This window comes from Lepeophtheirus salmonis, chromosome 14 (assembly GCF_016086655.4).
Source record: "Lepeophtheirus salmonis chromosome 14, UVic_Lsal_1.4, whole genome shotgun sequence".
NCBI classification, from domain to species: domain Eukaryota; kingdom Metazoa; phylum Arthropoda; class Copepoda; order Siphonostomatoida; family Caligidae; genus Lepeophtheirus; species Lepeophtheirus salmonis.
The window spans coordinates 37869308-37895374 of record NC_052144.2 but is presented as its reverse complement, the minus strand read 5'-3'; the positions used below and the strand labels follow the sequence as shown (position 1 = coordinate 37895374).

General features: G+C 32.5%; 1 protein-coding gene across 1 annotated transcript in view; it reads right to left on the bottom strand.

Moving 5' to 3' along the window:
• Positions 1–1723: 1723 nt before the first annotated feature.
• The window catches only part of LOC121129187 (uncharacterized), a 60085-nt gene continuing 35741 nt past the window's right edge, over positions 1724–26067 (bottom strand). The window contains exons 2-15 of the mRNA XM_040724868.2: positions 18368–18523; positions 18202–18306; positions 17925–18144; positions 14490–14698; positions 10387–10475; positions 8847–8910; positions 6318–6527; positions 5999–6234; positions 5758–5928; positions 4776–4967; positions 4473–4709; positions 4189–4422; positions 2056–2404; positions 1724–1925 (exon numbers count right to left, since the gene is read on the bottom strand). Of these exons, the coding sequence (XP_040580802.1) occupies positions 1794–1925; positions 2056–2404; positions 4189–4422; positions 4473–4709; positions 4776–4967; positions 5758–5928; positions 5999–6234; positions 6318–6527; positions 8847–8910; positions 10387–10475; positions 14490–14698; positions 17925–18144; positions 18202–18306; positions 18368–18457 (2538 nt within the window). The 5' untranslated portion in view covers positions 18458–18523 and the 3' untranslated portion in view covers positions 1724–1793. The remainder of the gene's footprint in view (positions 1926–2055; positions 2405–4188; positions 4423–4472; positions 4710–4775; positions 4968–5757; positions 5929–5998; positions 6235–6317; positions 6528–8846; positions 8911–10386; positions 10476–14489; positions 14699–17924; positions 18145–18201; positions 18307–18367; positions 18524–26067) is intronic.

The window sequence follows — 26067 nt, the reverse complement described above, 5'->3', positions numbered from 1 at the left end:
TAACTTTAAACTATGATAATGTTTATTTATTTACGTAATTGCTTTGTACATATAGAGGAAAGGTGAAAACAAAAATAAAACCATAGGCTACTGGGTAATTTTTAAGTATTTGGAGAGGGCCTAAATGCTTTGGGAAGTGGAAGTGTTAGCTTTTAACCTGCTTGTTGGCTCTGTTGTTGTACAAAACAAGTTTTGGACTCTGGTATTCTTTTTTTGTTAGTAAATAATTCAGACTGCCAATTTTCTTTAGTAATTTTCTCCATGGCAATTTTATGTGCACAATTTTTCATATACATTTTTGTAAATTTACAACCAAAAATAGTATTTAGAAAAAAGAATATTACATTTTTTTAGCTTATATTATGCTGTAATAAGCATATTATTTTACATCAAAACATTTTCTATACAGAATAAGGCTATCATCTCCCCTTTTCATACTCATCGTTGGAGTGAAAAAATAGTAAAAATGCATTTGAACTTTCTTTAAAATCTCGATAATAACTGATTATATAATTTCTCAATAACTCAGAAACTAAAATAAAATATAATCCCAAAAAATAGGATAAAGAAGGTATAAGACTAATTAAGAATTTATAAGGAAGATGAATCATAAAATGATACATAAGATATAACATGGATATTTTAAGTCTCTGGGGTATTTTTCCACTGCAGGAAAGTAAAAAGTTTTGATCTACATAGTTGCTTTAGTCGTAGTATTGTAAGTAAGACCAATACATTCGTTAATCCAGAGCCAGACCTTGGATAACTATTCTCCGGACTGAAATTTAAATACGTACAGGTCCCGAGAACCACATACCGGGCCAACTGTATTATTCACTCTGTTGCAAAACAAATAAATAGCTTTAGATTGATAAGAAAAACATTGTAATAGTCGCGGCTATGAGAACTCAGTACGAGAAGAGGACTGAGATAGCCATGCATGGAAGACGTTGTACATCGTCTTCCTTGAGGCCACACTCTGCTCCTCGATGACCTTGTGGGATAATCTTGCGTGGAGGAGTTCTGCTGTCTCAATCCTATTCTCGTAACGTGTGGCGACTACGACAATGTTTTTCTTTGGTATCCAGAGATAATTATATGTTTTACAACATTGCTCATAGGAAAATTGTAGACAAATAGACTCTTAGCCTCTCAAAATTAGTAGTTAACTAGATTGATTTAAAACAATCAAATCCAAGACTTACGATTCTATATACCTATATGAAAGGTCATGAATTCCACCTCTTTCTCTCTGCAGAGAGGAGGTTGCTTTGTGCTTGAATAAATATAATAATGGATATACCATGTGAAGGTGAATATATAATGGTACATACATAAATATCGATGGACACCCCCTTCCCCCTATCCATGGTTACTTCTACTTACTGCTATTGTATATTTTTTGTTTAAAAAAGTTTAACTGAGGAATAATTAAAAATCAATACTTTTTCGTGAGTATGCCGTGCCTTACAGATCTTGCTTTTTCTTCTTTTTTTTCGCAAAAAAAGAAGAAACCGAGAAAGTCTTCCAGCTCATGGTTTTTTTTTAGGTAGGGTAATGAAGAAAGGAGAAGAAAAAGAGCTATGAAGGAAAAAAAAGGAAAAAGGAGAAAAACCCTTACATTTCATGATTTATGGGATGTATTTTTTTTATTTTTTTCGCCTACCAACTAGCCAAATAAATAATACAATAATAAAATAATAAAACAATTTATGCAGACTGGTTAAGTAATGTATGTATATTTGTCAACAAAACAACCAACATAAAAAAACACAAAAGAATAAAAAAGGCGTTCACAGCTCTGTACTCATTTCGTCTCCTTGTTTGTATACCTTGCTCATTTTAGATGGAGAGCCGCTGATGATGATTGAAGAAGGCCTAGGAGGAGGAGGTGGGCCATGTTTCCCTTCGACAACGCCCATTGTCTATAAATGTATATATATATATATAGTCATATTATGAAAGTTAGAGGAGAGAAAATAAAGTTTTTCTAAAAGCATTTTCATGATCAAAGTTTTTTTAATATTATGTTGGATGTGTTTGAGTGTTAATTACCGGGTGATGGTGATAGTGTTGTAGATATTCATTTGGTTGTAGAGTCTCTAGATGGTGGGAGGAAGAGCTGGGAGTAGTGTTCTTGTTGTGATTATTGTTATTGCTGCTGTTTGAGTAGGCATGGATGTTGGTGTTAGTTTTGTGAGGCCGACTGGTTTTGTGATTATTGTTATTATCCGCCGAAGGTATGCCTGCCAAAGGAGTGCTACTGCTACTTGGTAGTACTTGATGGTGGTATTGATGAGGCCATGAAGAAGAACTAGCCATGAGAAAGCCCTCGTTTCTCATGACTCTCTCTTCTCCGTCCCCTCTAGTTTCAACGGCACTACCACGATGTGTTGGAGAAACTCTGTAATAATATTATTATTATTTAAATAAAGAAAGATGAGAAAGAAGTAGGCAGAATAATTTTGTTTTTTGTTTTTCAAGGCTAAATTCCCCTCCAGCCCCCTCTCTTTTCCTTCCTCCACCTTTTTCTTGCTCCTGGGTAATTTTATTAGACTTGCTCCTTACGTACGTATGTACCAAAGTATATGTATATATTTATACAACCTGCTATCAATGCTATTAATCTCATAACAAATTTTAATTTCGAACTAGAATAGAAAGTTGCAATGACTTTTTTTATGTATATACAACGTAATTCTTGTACTTAATTACGAGGGGGGTCTGAAAAGTTAACAACCTAACCTGAAATGGCAGCACTCCTAAATAAAAGCGAGTCACTTCTATCTAACATCTGTTGACAATTAAATTAACAAACTGTCAGCCATTTTGGAGTAGGATTGTTATCTAATAGTCGTTTGAGTGAGTAGATGTGAGTGTTTTGTTAAAAATGGACAAACTTGACGTTTGAGCTGTCATTAAACATTTTTTTTTGAAAGTGCAACTTTGTAATATATATTTAAACAATAGCGGACATATAAAATGCTTTTTGTGTTGAATTTAACGTCTCTAAGTGAATCCAGCTCAAAGTCATTGTGCCAAAAACAAAAAAAATGTCTCGTGAATAATTATTTCCCAAGGAAAAAGGGTGAGTACTGTTTGGAGGGGTTAGAGAGATGGATGTGTGTGTAGAGTTACAAAGAAATTATGCTGAAAAAAGAAATAATGTCTATTATTGTTAAGTTTGAATCTTTTTAGACCACCCTCGTTTTAGTTGGAATCCAAAAATATTCAATTAGAGGTCTACCCCATGGGCCGAAAAGACCCAGGTTGAACATTAGATTACTTAACGGCTGAATAAATACTAGCCAAGCTTCCACATTAGTAGAGCCTTTGCAAATAAATAATTTATGTAAGATAACAATTGTAAAAGAGAAGAATATAATTTTGTTAAAAAGTTATGAATCATGAGCGCGCAGACAGTAATTGATCAAATCGTCCATGGATAACCATCCTTTGCGATTTAATTAATTATGGGACTGGGAAAGGATAAGAGATTGCATTTTTTGTGGGTGAAATTTGAAAGAGTGCTCCAAAAGCAATAATTGAGTATGATATAAATTTGGTCGAAGAAAGAGGTAATTTTTTTAATAGAATTTCCTTCTATTCCTTTCAGATCTAACTTATAATCTCATATCTCCTTTATTAGTGAGTATGGAGGAAGGCCCTCTTATTAAATATCATAGAAGGAAGACATTTTGGAGGGAGTACCCATGACATATTTATTATAATGCCAGTTCCTTCGTAGTTCATCATATTTGGAAACTTTTTATCTAGAGATTACTTTACATTAAGTTAATTATTATTTATTTTTTTGCTTTATAGATCAGAGTACCCATGACAATTTTCAAGCCATTGACATGCAGATATGGTAAAAAATTTTTTAAAACAAAATTGTTTTGGAAACAACAAATGTAGCGTCACACTTAGTACAGTAACTCACAAACTAAAGAAGATATCGTTATGAAATTTTGACAGCTGTCTTTTGAAGGTTGGTACTAACTGAAAATCCTATACCTTTATTTCTGTTGAGTAAAAAAGTGACACACTCTCAGAAGAATTTTTACAACACCCTTTGTCTGAGTAACATTCTCAGATACATACAATTCAATGCTTGTTATTTTTTCCCAAAGGCAAGAAAATTTTGTATTTTTACAATAAATCTACCACTTGTAGTTCATGGCTTACATTTGAGCTTTATTGATGAGATTCCTTGTTTGTAGATGATGTGTGCTATAGTCGGACCGAATAAGACCATTATTTCCAGGAAGAGGTCGTCCGGGCAAACTTGTCTCAACGTTTGTAAATGGGATTTCCCCTTTTTGCATATCAGAACTGGGTTCTATAAGCTGAAATTCCATGTGTTTGATAAGCTCCTGTGGTATTCGATTTCGAGATTCACCAGGGGATCTTGACCTAGATCTAAAAATAAATGCATTAAATAATGCCATGTATATAAGTATGATACCTACCTATGACGTCTACGATTTTTTCTGACACTCGTCGTCGAGTTAACAAGGGTCTCTGTCTCAGTATCGGCTCCCGAGTTTAAATATCCAGAGCGCCGAACCACTGTGGCTTCTTGTATCACATTATTTCCGCGTGGTGAGTAGGCTGATTTTCGAGATACTCGTTCTGGGCCCTGTTGTTGTTGAGCTGAAAGTATTTGCAGCTGATCCTCTGGGTCTATGAGCTTGTAACTTCCTTGTCTAAATACAAATTGATTAATTATTCTTCACGTTTGCCCTTTCTCAAAATAGTAGGTTTTAGCATACCTTTTTCTTCGTCCACGGCGTCGACTTCCCATATCCACCCCCCCTACACCACCAACAGTGCTTTCTGTTGATTCCTCCTGTCGATGACGTGATTTTGAGCTCCACGAGACTCCTGATGCATCTGACTCATTATCTGATTGTCCATGACAACTGGATACACTTGTTGACTTCCGAGCTCGGGGTCGGTTGGGCCTACGTATATGGTAGAGATGAGTGAAAGCAAATACATATATCTATAGCGAGTGGTCTTTTAAAATCTGAACACTTTGAATTTTAAACTTGTACAAAATATAATTTATTAATTAACAAAATTGATGGTATAAATAGATTTGTGGAACTCTCTTAATCGCTAATGTAGCTGCTCCTAGAGACAATAATGGCTTCTAGGTGGCGGAAAAAAGGCCCGGCACCTGCTGCTGATATAGTCCTCTGCAATGTCGCCCAGTACAGGCTGATAGTAGCTTTGAGGGTCTCAGTGTTTGGATGAAGGACACACCAGAACTTCGCCTCGACATGATGGGTTTCTTTCATTACTGGTGTCAAAAGTAGCCTCTCCACAATTGCAAGGCTACAGCCATCCACTTTTTTGATAGCTCTCTAGACAGTATGGTGTGACACCTCAAGATCTCTTGCATGGGCTTTATTGGATATGGGGATTGTCCTGGGTTTTTTCTTCAGATCAACCTGGTCCAGTTTTTTTTTTTGGGATAGCTGTTGATCCTCTCTAGCTGACGGCGTGAACGATGGTCCAGGAGACTCCCATCTGCTTGGAGTGTGCGAATATAAATTCGTCAATCATGTTCACTTGTAACTATGTTGACATGTGAACGTAAACTAGAGGGCTTGGGTTTGTTTTATCTTGTAACTATTTGTTTATAATTTAATATATCGAAATATGAATTAATTTCAATAATTATCTAATTACTAAGATTATTCAGATTTCAAATGACCACCCGGTATTATAATAAATAAAAGCTCTTACCCTAATTGATAAAGAAGGGATTGATCTGGAACAGAATTGCGCCTCTCTCGCTGATACCCGTAGAGTCCTTTGGTTTCTAACCACTGAAGGGATTGTGCTGATAAGTTCCGATTCTGAAGTTTCGGATTCCGAGATATCCGTGGTAATGAGTTAACATAGCTTCGTACGTCGCTGTAAAGGAATTGTCATTTTGAAAGTGGTATCTAGAATCAAACACTTTTTCTTTTAGTTTTGAGCCTACCCATTTCCGGATGAATTAAGATTATGATTCATTTGAGAAACTCCAATCAAATGAGAAGGTCGACTCACTGGTGTTTCTTGATTAATGTCTGAAGAATAGAAAGCCGGTTGCTGGAGCTGTTGTTGATGGACAGAATGTTTTTGTTGTTGCTGTAAATGAGATTGATGTAGGTTTTGTCGGGAGCCAAGCTCGGGATTACTTCGACGAGAGTAGCGTTGACTCGGCCTTCGAGTAAACTAAAGAAAGCAAAATTAAAAATAAACAAATATTTAAATAGTTAGAGAAGATTATCATAGATATTAAATTGTAGATTAATTACTTGAGGTGGCTGGCGACGAATTGAAGAGACTTGTTGCATAACCTCCTTCTCTGTTCTTCCTGAATAACGAAAGCGTGATCCTAGGGAAAAGAGACCTGAGGGAGAGACCTGTACCAATCGAAAGAAGGCATGATGTTCAACACAACACTTCCATAAATGCTTGCAGGCGGAGCGGGATGGAGTCTCAAAACCATATGTTTTTTCTTCATTCTAAGTACGAGAGACAGAGATTAGGGTTATAAATTTTTCATAGTTGGTAATCTGCACGACATTGTTTTTTTCGGAGGTGTTATCATTATTCTAAAATTCTTGAGGAGATAACATCGAAGTATAAAAGTAAAGGATTTCTAAAGTAGTTATGCAGTGTTAAATTGTACTAGGATTAAAAGTGTGAATCCACATAGGGGTATTTTCGGTCTCAACTCGATACAAAGTGGGATTTGTGTTTGTTTTCTATCTTTCATAGCTCCTTGTAGCTAATATAAGAAACAATCTTGATAGTTTTGCTGCCTTTTCCTAAACATTTACAAATTGTTAGGGTTAACATGTCATTTTTCGGTTTCTCTTTTTTTTTAAATAAAAAGTGGAGGACTTTTAGCGATGTTTCAGCTTAACCACCGATAAAGAAAAGAACAGACTATTATTTTAATGATATGCTTATTTTAAGTGTCTGAGTCAGAATATTAAAAAAAATATCTAGAAAATCACATAACAAGAAAGTTATCAATACCCACAGGCCCGTTAGAAGTTTACCAATGAACATTTAAATGGCTCAAATAAGGAAATGGGGAAGATGAAGTGGACAGATGAGACAGAAATCAAGATTTTTGGCATATACTTAACTAGCTGTGTTTGGAAGAGGAAACATTGTGAGTAATTATAACCCTAAAAAAACTGTAAAAATAATGGTTTGGTGGTGTTTTTCTGTTAAGGGGAAAGGAGGAGTTCATCGTATTTTTTATTGTTCATATTCAGTCTCTCACTGTTAAGGTATATCTACCACTAAAATTGATGACTGTTATTGTCTTTGTCAGAAGGCCAACTAATTAGAATTGGAAAGAGATCAAATACTTACAGGATGAGGAATAAGTTCGTGCAAATATACTTTAGCTTATAAATTCAATAATAATTTATTAATGAATATAAAATTTTTGTGAAGTTGATCCAACTTGTTTAAAATAGTCGCCCTTTGCCCAGATTACATGTTGGAGACAAAGAGGCACTTAGGAAGAGGCAGCACGGACCTTTTTTCAGAGATATTTGCCAATTTCTGGATGAGGGCAAGCTTCAGAAAGTCTTGGGTGGGGCGGTTCTTGGTAGAAGGCCTCAAGGCTTGATCAAATAGAAAAGTGAACAAATGTTTGTAAAAAAATTTCTATTATTGATTTGTTCAGAGAAAAATTTAAGGCTAATCACAGAAAATTTAATTTTTGATAAAAGAAATCAAAAATCCAGGGATTTCAGAAATAATTTCAAATATTAATTTTTTGGAAAATTTTCAAAAATATACAACTTTTAGTGAAATTGATTTTTTTGGAAAAAATTTCAAAATTTAATATCTTTGGAGATAAATTTCAAAAATATATAGATATTCAAAGAAAGTTAAATTTTATAGAAAAAAATTTCAAAAAATCCATTGCTATTGAATTTTTTAAATTCTTAGAAAAAAAAAAATGAAATATTAAATTTTCTTGTAAAAGACACAAATTCTGTATTTTCGGAGGTGGCTACTTCCTCAAGCCCACCCCATGCAGTTGCCAATGCATATGTGCCCTTAAGCCAGGTAAGAATCAGGTGGACATTGTAGACATGTTGGTTGATATCAACACACTCCTCAATGAAAATGTGGGTCATCTTCTTCCTTTATTATTAGATAATACAGGCCCAGAGCAAAACACTGCCAGGCTTCTGACACCTGGTAATGATGCAGTGCTCCTAAGGAGTACACTAAAAAAATCCCAGTAATTTTAGCTGTTGTGGATGGTCTCAAAGGCGAACAACTTTGTACCTGCTCCCTCTGCCAAGTGCCTCATCGTCTCTGCCGGTTAATCTGGGCAAAGGGTGGCTATTTCAAACAAAAGTATAAGCTATTTACTCAATTTATGTTACATGTCTGCATATAATGGGTAGGTTGTTATGATCTTCAATCGAAAGTAGGTAATTAAAAGTTTATTTCCTTAATTCCTTTCCTTATTTTCTCCATATTGAAGGTAAAGTAGAGGTTGTGGAAGAGGAATCTCATGGGAGAAGAGGGAAGAAGAGAAGAAGAAGGCAAGTGAGGGGTCTTTTCCTGCTTCAATTTCTTATTATCAGTGTGTATATTGTATGTATGTACTTGTTTTTACATCAATATGTCAAGACAAAGAAGATACAGAGGGGACCCCTCCCTCCCTATCTCCTTCTTCCTCTTTTCAATATGAAAAAGAAGAGAAGACGAAGAAGTAGAAAAGGAAGTTTTTTGAAGTAGGAGAAGCAAAAACCCCAAAAAAAATAAAAAAATAAAATAAAATGTTGAAACACAATACTTACATTCTTGTCCCTTACTCGTAGCATAAAGTATATCCCTTTGAAGTAAATTTTTGTAATTCGAGGCCTAATCAGAAACACCAAAAAGAAAGTAGGGGAAAAAATTAGATGACATTGTATAATTTTATTACATGCACTAATAGGAGGAATACTTTTTACATGGACAAGACATTTTTTGCCTTCCCTTCTTTGACCAACTACTTTTTAACCCTCTGTTTGTCAACAGCCTCAAAACTATACTATTTGTAGTATTGTCTTGACTATTTCATTCATTTTGAAATATGTAATCATCGAATTTTATATATTCAAAATAATTTCACGTGCTTAAAACAAGGAAAAAAAATATCATATTTTCAAGATATTAATTTAAGTAAAAAGTTCTGAGCGTTTTTCGCTAGATGTCTTTAGTGAGCTATATCTCATGATTGATGCATTGCATCAAGAAAAGCTTAACGTATGCTTAAAAGTTAAGTGTACACTTAAAAAAAGCTCATTTACAGCTTTGTCCTTGGTGAAGCTTGTTGAGTGTTATAACGTTCCAACATAGAAGTAAAAAAGAGAAAATTTGATACATTCTTCAGTGTCTCTACAACCAAGGGGGAAAATGCAGCAGGCTGGTAAAAAACAGTTGTCCTGTTTATGAACCCAAAATGCAAGAGCAATGTGGTGGTTCCAACCCGTTCCGGTAATATGGACGTCGAAAATGTCGGTAACATTCTGGAAATTGTCGAGTTGGAACGGCATTTGATCCCTTACTCTACTTCCCACGAACTGAAGATTACCCGGAAAACCATTTGGAACCATTTAAATCGGATAATCCAAACTATTTTATTTTTATTCTCAAAATAAAGCGATAAAACGCACAAAACTTTTTTCTTCATCTATTACAGTTTGTTATTTTTTAGTTAAAACGTTATAATTTCATTTTTGTCAAAAATGAAATTATTATAAAAAATTTCCTCATTAATTTTGATAAAGTTGAGTATGCTATATAAAATAACAGCTAATATTCCATTAGTAGCGTGCATATACCTAAAATTGAATAAAAGTAAATAATAAATAAAGCAAAAGAATGATTAAAAATGCTAAATAATTAAACAAATTCATCAAAATATTGATAAAAATTTGAAATATTTAGCAACAATTCCAATAAAATACCTTTTTACGTCAAGTAAAGGTTTCATTTATTCAAATAAATGTTTCAGGAACATTGTTTAAAGTTCCGGCAATAAAATCTACCTTGAAAAGATTTCAATCAATTTTATAATATTTGTTAACTATACTAACAAAGGATTAAAGAGTAGAATAGTCAAAACTGAGGAAGTGAATTGAATTGTAATGAATCTCTGAAGGAGCTAAAATATTTTTTTTGGGTTGATATATTTACGTATGTTCTGATAAAAATGATTAATAAAAAAAAGTTATTTTAATTCAATTCCCTCAGTCATTTCCAAATCAATCTACTGTTATAAAAATAGCCTTTAGTTGGTCAATAAATAGAAACGGGGGAAAATGTATGTTCCATGTATTTGACTAATATTACCAAAAGTAGTTTCCAACTTTTGCACGATTCCGAAGAGCAATAATTCCACTTGGTGTTAAGCCCAGAAAATATTCAATATTGTCCTCACCCTATAATAAAATAATAATTATACCCACATTTATACGTAAATAATTATATATTTGAAAAATAAGCACTTTTGGAGTTAGTCAAGATAAAAACAATCTTGAACAAAAATATGGAGAAAAATGAATTGTGGCCTGTTAAGAGATACACAAGCCATGATAGTGTTTTCAGGCGCAGCAAATTGCTCTTAAAGTAGCCAAAATTGATTATCGAAATAAAAGAATGAAAATTAGCTACTTTAAAAGTCTATTTAAAAGGCCATATCCAAGTCAATCAAAGTATTTTAAATAAAAAAAGCTTCTAAATTATAGTTAAAACTGTTTGGCGTATCTTAACCCATCCTACAAAATTGAATAGAATGCCCATAATTGATTTAAATAAGACCATAATTTATGGGAGTGTATGTATATATGAGTTTTTCTTCTTATTTGTGCAAGATTATGTTGATTATTTACAAATGTTCAATTATACTTTTTACATGATATATGAATACAGCCTAACAATTTACAGAAATGTTTTGCTGAGTTATATAATTTGTAATCTAATTTTGGGGAGGATTTGAGATATTCTAGGTAGAAGGATGTAAACTATAGTTCGGATTGATTGCACTTAAACACAGAGATACTCGATATTGTCCATTTTCACTAAAAAAAGTCACACCAATTCACTCAAACGACTGTTACATAACAATTGCCCCTCCAAAATGTCTGAATCATTGGCGAATAACTGTCAACAGATCCCAGATAGATCTGACATGCTTTTATTTACAAGTGCTACCATCTTCACTTTTAGGTCAGAAACTTTTTAGACACCCCTCGTATATCAATTGGAAATACTTATGGATGACAGAGACTAAAGACCTTCCCCTCGACATGTACTTAAAAGCTGTAGTTGAGGAGATTGGTATCAGGTCTGTAGGGTGTCCAAATGTGACGAAATAGAGTTCGAAAGAATTCAAAATACTCATTTAAAAAAGTCTTGCAACAGAGGAGATGGCCTTCCTTCATAGCTGGTGTCTAACTTGGCCTCTCCATATTAAAAAGGGTCCTTCCACCCACATATTTTTTGACAGCTCTATGGACAGTCTGGTGTTGAAACTCCGAGATCTCTTGCATGGCCTTGGCTGTTTTCTGTAACTCATCCGGGTACTGTTTGGTATTTTTGTCAGAGCCTTTCTTCATTTCCAACCCTTCCGATTTGTTGACGGCGTAGAAGGGTGTCTTTGATATGCTCAACTGCTTGGAGTGTTCGAATGGAAATTCGTCGCTCAAGTTAAAGTGTAATTTTCTCGACTTGTACGTAAGCTAGAGATCTCAGATTTGATTTGTTTTGTAACTAATTGCTTATGCTTTCATATAATTAAATATGTATTCATTTCAATCACTCAAACTTAATTAGATATTGAATTAGTAAGTGTTCAGATTTCAATGGAACACCCGATATATTTATTCTTTTTTTATCAGTTATTGTACTGATAGTCCAAAGGAAGGCCAGACCTTAGTACCTTTCCCAATGACTGATACTACCGGTCCTGAGATTCGAGTTGACCAAATAAATTAGGTCTGACACAACACTAGTTCTATGTACATCCTTAACAATGCAGGTAGCTACAAATCCCTACCCTTTTACATTCTACCTATAAAAATTGTCAGTTAATACCATTTAATAAGAATACAATTTATTCATACTTGGTCGGAAGAGCGATTCTTCTTAATCTTTCTTATTTTAAATCTGTTCTTTATTTAAATAAAAAAGTAGGCAAGATATTCATGAAGAAGAAAGAAAAAAATATATCTTAATAGGATATTGTAAAAAAAAAAAATAGAAAAAAAAAGAAAGCAATTAAAATTAAACCTTGTTTCCTTCCTCTCTGTTCTACATTCTTTATATCTTTAAAACATTAAATGTATATTTAACACATTAGACAATACCATGAAGTAGGAGACAGAACTATCATTAGAGGACAGGTTGATGGAGGGAAGATATAAGTGATTATTCTGAAGACAAGGAGAGAGAGAAACTTAGAGGGGGGAAATAAACTAGGACGACACATTTCTTGAAGAAAATAATTGAAAAAATCTATTTGTTGTTCTGTATGTAGGTACATATATAGTGTGCGTGGTAAAATCTTAGACTTGACTTTAAATTAATCTAGATGATTATTTTGAATATTCTAAAATACTAGGTGACGTCATTAAAAGTAGGGACTATTCCAGTTAATAACCAAATGAAAAACACACTTTCAAAAATGAACGGGTTTCATCATGAAGGAGAAAAGGCCAAAGGTATCTGATTTGCTCCACGCCTATTTGAGTGTGTAGGAGATTATGAATGTCGAGATCAGAGCCTTGTGATGTCCCTTGGCGGCTGTAGACTCCAGACAATCGGCATCATATAGCCTACTCAAGGTTAGATCATTATGCATTTGTGCTTGATAGAATTTTCAATTTGATGTATCGGACATACTGCTGGGCCATATAGGCAGATTTGACAAAACACGCAACCACTTATAGTCTATGAAGTCACTATTGCTAGAATTTTCAATTTGAATGTATCGTACCGACTGCTGGGCAAGAAAAACAGATTTTAAGAAAACACACAACCACTAATACACTATGACGTCAATATTAAAAAGCGCGGTGGAAGTCAAACATCGATCGTACCCACGTTATGGTGTAACCTAGTATTTCTATTAAACTTGGTCTATCTTAGTCTTTTAGACAGTATGCCAAAGCCCTCAATGACGCGGATTTAAAGTTCGTATGTTAAGCTATTATTGAATGTGAGGAGGTTTCTTATGTACGACAATATCAGGAACGCGATTAATAGTGGCTAGAAATTGTTGACTCGATTAAAGCATAATGGGTCAAAAGTTTTGTATCTGTACACAGACTGTTCCTCCCTAGTATTGTATATGGTGGTAGTCGAGAAACGCAGTGAATTTTGAAATTTTCCTCTACAAAAATTAATTTCTATAAATAACAATGGATCTTTGAATTTTTTTATGAGTAACTGTTGATTTTTAATTTGTTTTTTTCAAAGAAATCTCAAATTTGACACTTGAATTTACTTTTATTTTTATTATTATTGCATAATATGATTATATAGCAAATGTATGAACGTATTATTTTGGATTTTTCTGGGTTCTAAGTTTAATTCTCTAGGGTGGGTTTGAATACTCTAGAAGACAATTTAAGCTATAACTTAGATTCCTCATTTCCCTTATGAAAATTTTTGGTTCTTAGATAGAATTTATCTATTTATGTAATTTTAACAATAGATATATCCAATTTTCAAAATTCTACAAACGGTTATTCATGATAGTTTATTAATATTAAAAAAAACCCAACAAACATTTCCTTGCCATAAAGTGAGCTAAACTCCGGTAGAGAAACGATATGTGCTATACGCGAGTCCTCAATTTTTTTCGTCTTTTTTGGTTCCATAGAAAAAGTGTTATTATTTTTTTTTTTCTAAAACTGTTCTTAATTAAACAAATGCATATCAAAATTACTTTAGGCTAAATTACTAAAAGTTTCTTTTTAGTATCCATATTCACTAAGTAAAGAGTTTTTGCTTTTTCATAATTGATCAAGATGTTCATCCTAAAGATGAACTCGTTGGGAAGTGCAATTTTGCATAGGTAATTTTTCATACCATCAGAAAACTTTTCCCTACCAGTTGTTATCAAAACTCAAAAATTTTTGAAAGTCAAACCACTGTAATGTGCATGCTAGTATGTTGAAACTGCTATTACCTAGTGGTAATTTACCCAACATCAAGGTCTCTTTTAGCTCAGAATATCGACACTAACAAGTATGTATAAAGCAATACACTACCTTTCAAAAGCTTGATATATTTAGTTAGCAACACGCTAATGTGGAATATTGAAAATTTGTTATGAAAAGATGGGGTATAAAATCATCTTACTTCGTTTTTGTGTATTGACGGGTCACACTTCTGACAAATTCAATACACAACTCAGTATATGAGAAAATAATAAGGATTCATTAACTTACAATAACGGGATGCAGGTCCACTCCATACATTTCTAACCATTTGACCTTTTCCAAATAGGCCATTTCTGCTTCTGCAGGTCTTAGACCTGCCATTTTCTGATGAACTGCCTCAATATCCGCTTCCGTTTGCTCTGATTGATTGGATATGAATCGGAACTCGGATGTGTAACCAGAGGAGTGACGAGATGGGTCAAAGTCCCCTAACTCAGCTGCAATATTATTTAAAGTATTACAAATTATGATATTTATATATAATTGTCAAATATTGATAAATTAGGATGTACCCTAATGAAAAAAGTTGGGAGCTTTACTATCAAGCTCTAAGCAAGAAGATTAACAATTCGGGATATGCACAATAAGACAAATAGGGGATCTAAATGATTTGAGAGATATCAGTGTACGGCCTAGAAATGAAGGAATAACAAATAAAATGGTTGTCTTCTTAAGAGTTTAAAATTCATTTTTTTTCCGCCAAATATATGTTTAATATATAATAATTAATAAGATAAAAACCCTGTAACTGGATTCAAATAGATAATTTAAAGAAACTACATCAAAATTTCATTTTTTTTCGACATTTACAAATTTTAAAATCAAAATGCGTCTTTAAAGGATAATTTTTTTGGATGTTTAACGGTTATGTTTTTGTTTTTAAGAAATACAATGCAAAATAAAAAAAAATATCCGGCGATACCAAATTCTCAAATTTTGTCATTACGCTAGTGTCTAATGTATATTTATTTCCTTCTATATCCAAATACAACGTAATACGAGATGGCTACATTCATAAATTAAATGAATCCCTAATGAGAATCGTGATGGTTGGGTGGGGGAATTACAAACAAATAAATGAATAAAATGGTATTAACTAAGTAGGAAGGTAGTATTATTTATTCTTTCCTTACCACTCTTGATTGAATGAAAGTTCATCCATCTTATAAGCGATTTGCCTTTCTTTTTTCTTTTCTTTTCGTTTAGTATATACATTTTACGAGGTGCAACATGTACACCATATAATGTCCCTCCTGTTTTATATTTATGAAATATCCGCTGTTAGAAAACTTTAGATCACAACTTTAATTTGTGCAGATTTTAGAGATTATTGGAGTGGCCAAAAATACTATTTATAAAATAAAAAATAAGTTGGAAGAGGATGGCAGTACCAGAAAACCAATTCTCAATGTTATTAACCTCAAGAAAATCATTGGAAGATGTCAAAATGATGACCCTAAAGCCTCAAAACTAGTCATCTTAATTATTCGTTCTGGCTACAAATAAGGGCATTTAAAATAAGGCAAGTAAGATAGCTGTTGACTAGGGCTCGATTAAAATAGATCAGCACTCTTTCTGCTATCAAATAACTGTCATAGTAACAACTGATGCTAACATAATTGAATAAATCAATAGCTAACAGTCATTGAGATCATTTTGTATGAAATAATATTTTTGTTAAAATAAATATTTGAGCTATTCAAGCAAAGGCGTTGCTAGCTTTAACAATTTTTTTAGAGGGGGGCTTAGCCCCAAAAATATATATCACCTATATATAATTACTTATATAAATAGGTTTATTTTATGTATATACCAGAAGAGGGTGCCTGCCTTTGCAGGGCTGAATAGAGGGCATGGAAACAAAAAATGAAGGCAGAGAGAGAGAGAGATGTAGAAGGATACAGATAGAGAAGAGACAGAAGGGGATGTGGAAATATACATAGAGAGAAGGAAGAAACGGGAATAGTTAAAGAAGGAAAATAAGTTTTTATGTTGATCCAAAACAGGCTCTTAATTATCTCAGAGTCCCAAAAAAATATCCTAGAAACTTGTTTGGTTATCTAATAGGTCAACTTGCTAAGTTTTTGACTGATTTGTTCGACTGTTTTGTGTTCTAGGTGTGAGAACACTTTCGACAGACTAATAAATATATACAAGATTTGATAAACCTCCTTTTTTTTTTTTTGGGGGGGGGAGAGTTTAATTCTTAGTTTACACCCAGTACACACATGAATATGTATACTACTACCTTTAACTTCATGATTACAAACATATATAAATATATTTTTCAAGTCTATATATGTAATGATTCAATTCAGTCTAATAAAATAGTATAATAAATATCCCAAATGCTTTTCTACCCTTATTTAAAAAAAAAAAAGAAAAAGTGAAAGCACTTTTATAAAAATAATACTTAAATATCAAAAGTCCACAATGAAATAATTTTAAATCCCATCTATGGATTTTTTCCTCCTTAAAATGGATTCTTTAAATAAAATGAAATAACTTTTTTAATTATTTAAAAAAATAAACTTGTCAAAAGAAATTTCTATATTTTATTTTATAAAAGAACTGCACGTAGTTATGGTCTAAGAGAAGTATTATTGCACAATGGAACAGTGGTACTTATAACTATATCACAACTACTCAATATTTTTTCTCAGTTGTTGATTTGTCTACATACACATGATTCCTAGATATAATAAATGTGATTTGAATATTGATTAAATGAATTTAAACATTTGTTTGTTTGTACTTGAAAAAACAATGGCCTTTATAGAGACAAGGTTGATTTTTTTAACATCCTTCTCATCAACATCACAGGATGTTTAATTATAAATGTGTAGTGTCGAAACAGCTGTCTTGAAAGAAGTGTCTTTGATATTATTGTAATTAATAAAATATAATAGTCCGAGAGCTGGAAATAGTCATAAAATTGACAGCAAATTCTTTCTAACTTCTGTGGAGTTATTATTTCTGTTGTGCCCGTCCTTATTTACTCAGTCAGGTCTTAGGACCGACTATTAAAACTGTCGTCCCTTCGGACTTTCCGCAATAGAACTGATTTAAAATAAAGAGATATAGTAGAGTGCCGTCATAAAGTACCGAACTTTATAAGTCTTTAAGACTGTAGGACTGAGATAATAATAGTTATTATTGAATAATGGATAGAAATGGATTACAGCAGCTTAACAATAAGTAATTATAACTTTTCAACCAATCGATATTCAAAAAGCTGACAGAGGAATTAGGTGAAAATTCAACGGTTCATAACAAAATACAATGTAGTGGTCACATTTATATTTTGGATGTGTTTTTCTTTTCAAAGACACATAATATCTGATACTAACTCAGCTGATTTTTGTACATTTTACCCTTATATTAATAAAAAAAAGCCATTAAAAGTGCACAGAGTCTTTTTCATCAATTAAGAGGTATTTAAGTATGAAGGAAAAGGGAAAAATTTAATACGAATGAATTTCAAAATAACAAAAGCTGGCCTTATGTACCGCACACACAAAAATAGGGATGATTACTTAGAAATCTACATAGTCCAACATTATTATAAATATTATAGTCTGAATAAGACTGAATTAAACCCCATCAATGAGAGAAATAAGGAGACGTTGCAAATAATCATTACTATTATGATAAATAACTCACATTGAAGTGCCAAGGCCGCAAGCTCAATGGCTAAGTCCATGTTAAGAGGTAATCTCCCTTGGAGAATATCAGCCTTGATTTGAAGAACAAATTGGTAGCGTGTTATTTCCTCAACGAGGCGGCAAGGATCAGCTGCGTAAAACTTGACTCCCATATAAAGTGTAATGGGAGCCACTCCACGGATTTGATGAGATACTTTCTTGCCCGGCTCCAACCAATGCTAACGGATTAGTTATTGGGCATACATTGTATTTATTTGGCTAAATGTTAAACTTACAGTTTGATTCTTATTATCCTGATAGCGGAGTCCGAAATATGCCGTTTCGATTAGATTCAAATATTTAAAAACATTGTCCAAAAGATCTTGCCCCGTCGTTTTTTCCTTTAAAAAAACAATCAAACAAACAGAATCTTCAAAATATCATAATTTATCATCCACTCACTTGAATTTCCTGGATAAGCTCCTGTTTATCCAAAAGTAAAATCTTGACATGAAAGGACTTGACTTTCGTAAAGCATCGAAGACATCCCATCCTTCTTTTTATGTCCTATATTCCGGGATTTGTGGATGTATCTTTATGTAATATTAATGTATAGTCCTATAAAAAAAATATAATGAAATAAAATACTTATGTTCGCCATATTTTATTAATGCTTTATCCTTATTCTATTTATATGAATGTTTGTTGTGTCTATATCAACTTTGTTTTCTTAGGTCTTTTATTTATCTTTTCTAGATGCATTTTAACTATTGTCCTTAAAAAATATGTCCGAAGTGTTTGCTCTAGGGGTTAGTGGCTCCATTGTTTAATACAGGGGAAATGAGAAAGATAATATTATAAAAGAAAAGAGAATATTGTATCAGACTTAACACTTGGAGCAGTGCTTCCTAACCTTTCAAATATAGCGACCCATTTACCCAGAACCAATCAGAAAACGATCCCAATTCATAAAATCTGTATATATTTACAGATTTGTGTGTGTCCCTTACCCACAAACTTTGCATTCGTGCCTCTTTTGAACTGGGCTAAGATAAGATGAGTTACACGCTTTTGGGGGGTTTCATATAATAGGGGCTTATTCTATATCCAAAACACACTCAAAAAAATAATATGAAGCACAAGAAGACTAGATAAGCTGTTGAATTTTCCATCAGAAGTTAAGGGCAAAAAAGGAAATCGATGTAAATTGCAATTTGGTTATTTCCAATTACAAGAAGATGAATTTCCAATTGGATTCGTAAATTAAGTAAAGTTTGTAAGAATTGAGCTGGAAATTTGTTTACATATAAATTAGCTAAAAAAAGTTGATGCTCAACTGAAATATTTGTGATTTTTTAAAGATCTTTTTTATCATTTTTATATTTTTTTTCTCTCTTTTTTATCATTTTTATAATTTTTTTCTCTCTTTTTTTCCATCAATCGTCAATTTTACCACATTACTATATCTTCAATTTCCAGAACAATTTATCATATAATTTTAACAATATTTACAGAAATGAACCACTTATCGATCGTTATTTTTTCGACGATTTTATTCTCCATAACTTTTTTTTTTGCAAGTAGGAATTTTAGTTTGGTAAGTTTGTGTTCCTCTTTGCCATTCCAATAAATACTATTTATGATTTTTTTTTTTTTTTTTTTGTATAATTTGCTCAAAAAGTGTTTTATAATTTTCTTTCCAAATTGTGATTTGAATTTTTTTAGACAAATAAAAAAATGTATGATGTTATTAGGAAGACCCCTATAACGCATCATACGAAATTGTTGATACTTTTGAGTCAAGAATTGCCTTTAAAGCAAATCTCCTTGACTTCTTAACAACAGCCTTGATCATCATTGACACGGTATTCTTACAATAAATCTATCTACTACGTGAAAAAAACATCCACCAGTTGCCGATTTGGCTAATATATTGGAGAATCGGCTAATTTGGCAATCCCGATAGAAGGAAGAACATCAGTGGCGCAACCCAAAACGAAACAGAAACCTATCATGTTCAATACTGGCTCATCTGTGTTGATTGACTTAAGTAACTGTTAAATTTAGTTTCATAGTATGAATTTATAAAAACTGTCTTAATATGTTTTTCATCGTGTTTAAAATCAATTAACTAACTCTTTTCATTGGTGTCGCGACCCCATTTGGGATTGAGAGCCACAGGTTGGGATCGTGCCCCACAAGTTGGGAAGTTTGGCTTAGAGAGACAAAACATCATCCCCAAAGACTCAAGAGAGTACAATTTTGACTTAGAAACCATTTTTCTTACTCAATAAGCAACTTTGTAAATTTTAACAATTTACCATACAAATATGTACATTCAAAAAGATATGTAGAAAATTCATTGAAAATATATTCAGGGGAAAAAATGATTACATTTATGCTCTGTTTTCTTTTTTAAATAATAACTATTGACGCTATAATTTGACTTTATGGTAAAATAGATGTGTAAAAACCAAGACATATGAATGATTTAATGGACAAAATATGGTAAAAATTTAATTACATATTAAGTATACATATAAAAATCTATTTCTTTCTTGATACACTTTGAATACAAGTAACATTTTTGTTGAAAATAAGGTGATGCTTTTAGTTGTATTTGGCTACAATACCCACGTAGAATAATGACATTTTTTTAAGAGGATTTTTGTCTGGATTACAATCCATAAATTAAAATATATAATATTAGTTCCGCTCTTATTTTTCTCATTTGCATATACAAAAAGTTAAGTTTTCTAATTTCTCAAATCATTTTTTAGATACAAAACGATATTGGCATACTGAATGCCAATTCCAAAGTATCCAAAGTTACTTAGCTGCCAACAGTAGACTGAATAAAATGACGTTATTTAGGAGGAAAAGTGCTTAACTCCTGTTCAACCTACTAAACTACTCAGAAATGGGGCAATTCTAGAAAATGTTCACAGTAGGTAGATTTTTAGTGGAGCAATGGGGGGGTTGAACTACACTAAATTGCCCTATGAAACCTTTCCTATGGCCCGTGTCACTTTTCCGTTGGGCCTTTAGGTCGCTTTTTGGTTGAGTATTTAACTTTAATAAAAATTAAAAATTAAAGAGAAAAGTTTAATATACATATGTGTCATCATTTTCGGACCTCTGCAAATTCATAATGAATGGATCATGTGTAAATAAATCTCAGTATCAAATCTAACATTTCTCTAACTTTGAGCTCAACTCTTCATTCATATAAAATAATTAATTAATAACGTTTCCATTGGGCTTGAGTTGTACAAGAGTCTCATAAAAACTACCCTTCAGATATGACGTTAAAAACTTTGTACAAATAGGCTAAGTAGAACTATGAAATCATACTCCACAAAATCTTTTAAAAATGATATGGACACTAGGGAGATATCTAATGGGCAATAGGGCAATATTCTAATTTGCCTGTTCTCCACCAAAAATCTACTTATTTGGTCATTCCCAGCCAAATCAATCACTCAAAAACAGCTTCATCTTCGATTTTTGGGAATTTCAAATTTAGGACATATTTTATCATTAGTTAAGAACTCAAAAATCCAGAGCTTTAGACTTTTGTTGCCCTCCGGTTCAGGATTTAGAGGCCTCTAAAGTTTTCTCCTCAAAGGAACCTACACTATCTTTAAATAGCTGCTTTTTGAATGATTTTGAAGATATCGATCTTCTTTCAAAATCATTTAATAGATAATTATTTTATTCTTTTGATGTATTTCATTGTATGTGTAAGCCAACAAAAGGAGTTTTTGCCCATAAGACCTCGAGGTAAATATTTGTTATAAATTATAAACATACAAAATAAGTGTTTAAAGATGCACTCCATTCCACTTAAATACAATATACTAAATACTAAACTCAAGTTTTTGCAATATATATGCTTGGTTTTTAGTAGGTAGTAATTAAGTGGAATCGTATGCATCTCTAAAAGCTTATTCTATACGTTTATGATATATTACAAATTAAGATATACAAATTTAAGTGAAATTGAGAAAGGACATGTTTAATTTTTTTGAGGTTAAAATATCGGCTTCGTGACTTTATCGGTAAAAACTCATTTTGTTGGCTTAAGAACAATAGGGGAGGCCCAATATGCAATAAGACATTGACTTTGACTGTTGTTCTTGTTCTACCAAAAATTGACATATTGTTTCATAATTGGGTTTGGGGTTACGTACGTAAAATCTGAGGGCTATGTACCATCTATAAACGTTCATGGTACAATTAATAAATGTTTTACTAACAGTAATCTATCCCATTTTTTGGCTCATTTTGACTCTCCCCCCCCCTACCCCATATTCCAGACCTATAAAGTAAAAGGTCATCAGTTAATGAAGGATAAAGGCAGGGAAAGAAAAAGACGTACGTACACACAACTTGTATCTGAAGAAAAGCAAATACCTTTATGAAAGTTTGCTCAAACAAATGATTCTTTTTCTTCATTTGATTTTTCCATTCGCCCTCTGCCAAGATTCGTTCTTATATGTACAATATAGAATTTTTTTTTCTTCAAAGAATCATTATTGCCAAGTCATAATATTTAAATACAATATCCCAAATATATGTATGTGCTTATAGAAACGATATTGAATGGGTCTTATGAGATGGTTTAATTTTGGTGTGGATTTGAGGAAGATTCTTTAATAGAGTAGTGGTTTGTTTGTTTATTGTTTTTTGAACTTGATAACGTTTATTGAGATTAAATTCAACCTGGTGTACGGAGATGCATTTGGAATGTACTATATATATTTAAAAAGACACACGCACGCAGAAAACTTTAATGGTCTTAACTACGAGCCTCTGCCGATTTGAATTAAATGGCAACCTTTTGCCAAATTACAAATCATGATTTTTAAGAAATTACAGTCCATATTCTGCTCTAAATGGATGGTGTTTTTTAACATGCCTTTGTGTGATTGTTTTTTATTAGTTAATTGTATAAGGAATTCAGATCCTATAATTGATTATGTTTTTTGAACAAAAGTTCGAGTATGAAAATGACCTTTGCAAAATTTCATTTTTCAGCGATGCCATCTTTAGGTCACAGTTTGAAAAAAAAAATGACTTGTTTTATTAAGTCAATACATGATAGGTTAGGGAAAAGTAATTTCGTATTTTACACTTTATTTCAGTGCTTTACAATATGTGTTACAATCATCCAATGTAAGGAAAAGATGGCTTGTTCTGTTCAATAGCTTGTTGCTGACAAGAATGCAACTTCATTATACCCTTCTTTAGAACCCATTGTCCTTATTGACCAAATACTAGGACAACCAATTTTACCAGCCCCTCTACTGAGGCCAAATTGGTACCCCCAAGCGTGTTAGCTATAGACAAGAAAAGGTACTTGGTGCCAGGTCTGAACTGTAGGGTGGATACATAAGAACCTTCAAACCTTCGAGTTGTTCAAAGTAGAGGGCAGAATTTAGGGGAAAAAATGCTCGAGCCAATGATTTGTCTCTTGTCTTAATCAAAATTTGAGAAAAGTTGAAAAACAAACCTCCCTATTTTTTTTTGGCGAAGGGGGTCTAGATTCTTCTTATATCTATATCCATTGTAGAAACATCAAATAATGGGCAGAATGTAAGCAAAGAAAAAGTGCAATATGAAAATAAAAAAACACAAATTGAGAGTGAGAAGTGATTAATGTCCTGGAAAATATTTATAGCATCTTTTCTTGGAAAGGGGAAGAAGACGTATCAGTCCATATAATGATATGTTTATGTGAATAACAAAATACATACATATATATAGATATGTGCAGCATTTTGTGGTTAATTCCTCATAAATATATAATGTGCCCTTTTAAAAAATATATGTACAATGTACATAATTATGTTCAGTATAGAAACACACCACCCTCCAAAATCTCCAAAAAGATATTCATTTACGAGGGTGGTGTGGAAAGTTTTTGACCTCAATGTGAATCACTCCTAAATAAAAACTAGTCACACCTATCTAGCATCTGTGACAGTTACTCATTAAAATTTCAGCCATTTTGGGGGCACAGTTGTTGTGTAGCAGTTGATTGAGTGAGTTGATGTGAGTTGTTTTGCAAAAATGGACCAAATCGAGTATCGTCCTCATGTTGCAGTGTAGACACAATAAATCCGTGCTTTTGGGCCGATTAATTACTGTAAGTGAATAACTTCGAAACAAAAATATAGCCCAAACAGGGGACTCAAAAGATTTTTGTCAAATGAAGAGGCAATCCACTGACTTCATAAAAAAGGAATATTCATATTAAAGAAATACACCATGTACTATTTGGACGGTCTACAGAGATGGGGGGAGCATTTCAGCAGAAGTGTGTAGAGTTACAAGGAGACTATGATGAAAAATAAAAAAAAAAACAACATAAAAATGTCTGGTATCATTGTTCGGCCTAAAACTTTTCAAACCACCCTTGTATTTTATTTCAAAAGTGTCTTCGAGCAATTTCCTCCCAATATTCCTAGAACCTTTTAAAATATGCATATGTAAATCTTATTACATTATAATACACTGTATTACATTGGCAGTTAATTACTTAACTCATTAAAATATATAACTACTTATTCATAAAAATATTATGTGTTCTATTTTTCTTAATTTATAACTCCAACTTGATTTTCTAAAGTGTTAAAACCCTCCCTGGTTTACGAGAACAGAGTCAAAATTTGAAGGGTGACATTAATGAATAATTGTTGCAAAAAATACAGACAAGTACTATCATTATATTTCAAACTAATTACCTTATAAATATCAATACTTTTATAAGTACTCACAAGTATTGCTACAAAATATCATGAAAACGAATAATATAAAAATATGGTTTATTATAAATATATTTATATAGTTAATTTATATACTGATGTAAAAAATTGTTATCATGCAACTAAAAGTAAAAGGTCACAATAAAAAAAAATAATTCAGGGTGACCACAGAATCAAAAAGCAATAAGAAAAAAACTACCTACAACCTTTTACGAGCAATACAATGTGCGAGGTCAAATCAAGGACCTAACTTTAAATCAATCTGTATTACTCTAGGGTTACTACTTTAAAATACTAGGTTGCAAAGTAAAAAGTAGAGACTATTTTGATGAATAAACAATAATAAAACTATTAAAAATTTGGATAATAGAGGATGTGGACACTTTGATCACCAAAAGTCCAGCCAAGTTGATGAGACAGCCAGCCAAGGTTCTTAATGTCAGTGACTGAACTGTGAGGAGATATGGGAAAGATTTGGGGAAGACCTCTTATGTATGACAAGATTGGCAAGTGCTTCGCCAGCAACTGGGTCAACTGGTTCAAGAGAGGCCAGAAATTTTTGACTTGTTTAAAGCATAATGGGTCAAATAATGTGTTTCCTCCATAAACTATTCTTCCTTCGACTATTCCATTTGAAGTGGATTCGAGAAGGGAGCTTGTTCTACCCCTCACCGCAATGTGAATGACCACAAAGCCTCTGTAACGCAGTAGTGGGTAGAGAAGAAGTGTTGCAGTGTTGTTAGGCCAGGGTTGGAGGCCATAAGATATATGAATAAAGAAGTCTCTGATAAACCTCACTATTGTTCTCCTTTTCATTCATCCTAAAGTTTGGCCCATTTGATTTTAGTTTGCACACTGAACACTGTTTTTATATTGGCATTTTGGTATAAATAGAAAGTGCTTTTAAATTTATTCAACTATACATTTGACCTGTTAACACAAAAATTATCTTGAAATATTTTTTGTTTAAAAATAGAGTCTGGATTACATACATTTGAATTTTTCTATGAATTATATATCATTTCTTACCCCCCCCCCAACGTCACTTAAAATACAAAAAAATCAAGATTGACGGAATAAGTAAATTGATGGATTATTATAATTGAATGATGTCATATCAGAAACAAATTAAGTATCACACATCCCAGGAAGATTTGAATATATAGATCAAATTCATGGGTAGTTCTATTCATACTGGAAATTTGAATGCAAAGGCTAGAGTTGATTGAAATATGACTATAAAAAATATTGGGCTGTATCTAAATATAATGTGAAAAAATCAATGGAGCATTTCTTTTTTCTTTTTTACCTCATCATATATATATTCATAAACATGAATATATATATGGACTCAAAATCTTAGAAAGTTGTTTATATTTTCTTTTAAGGTGC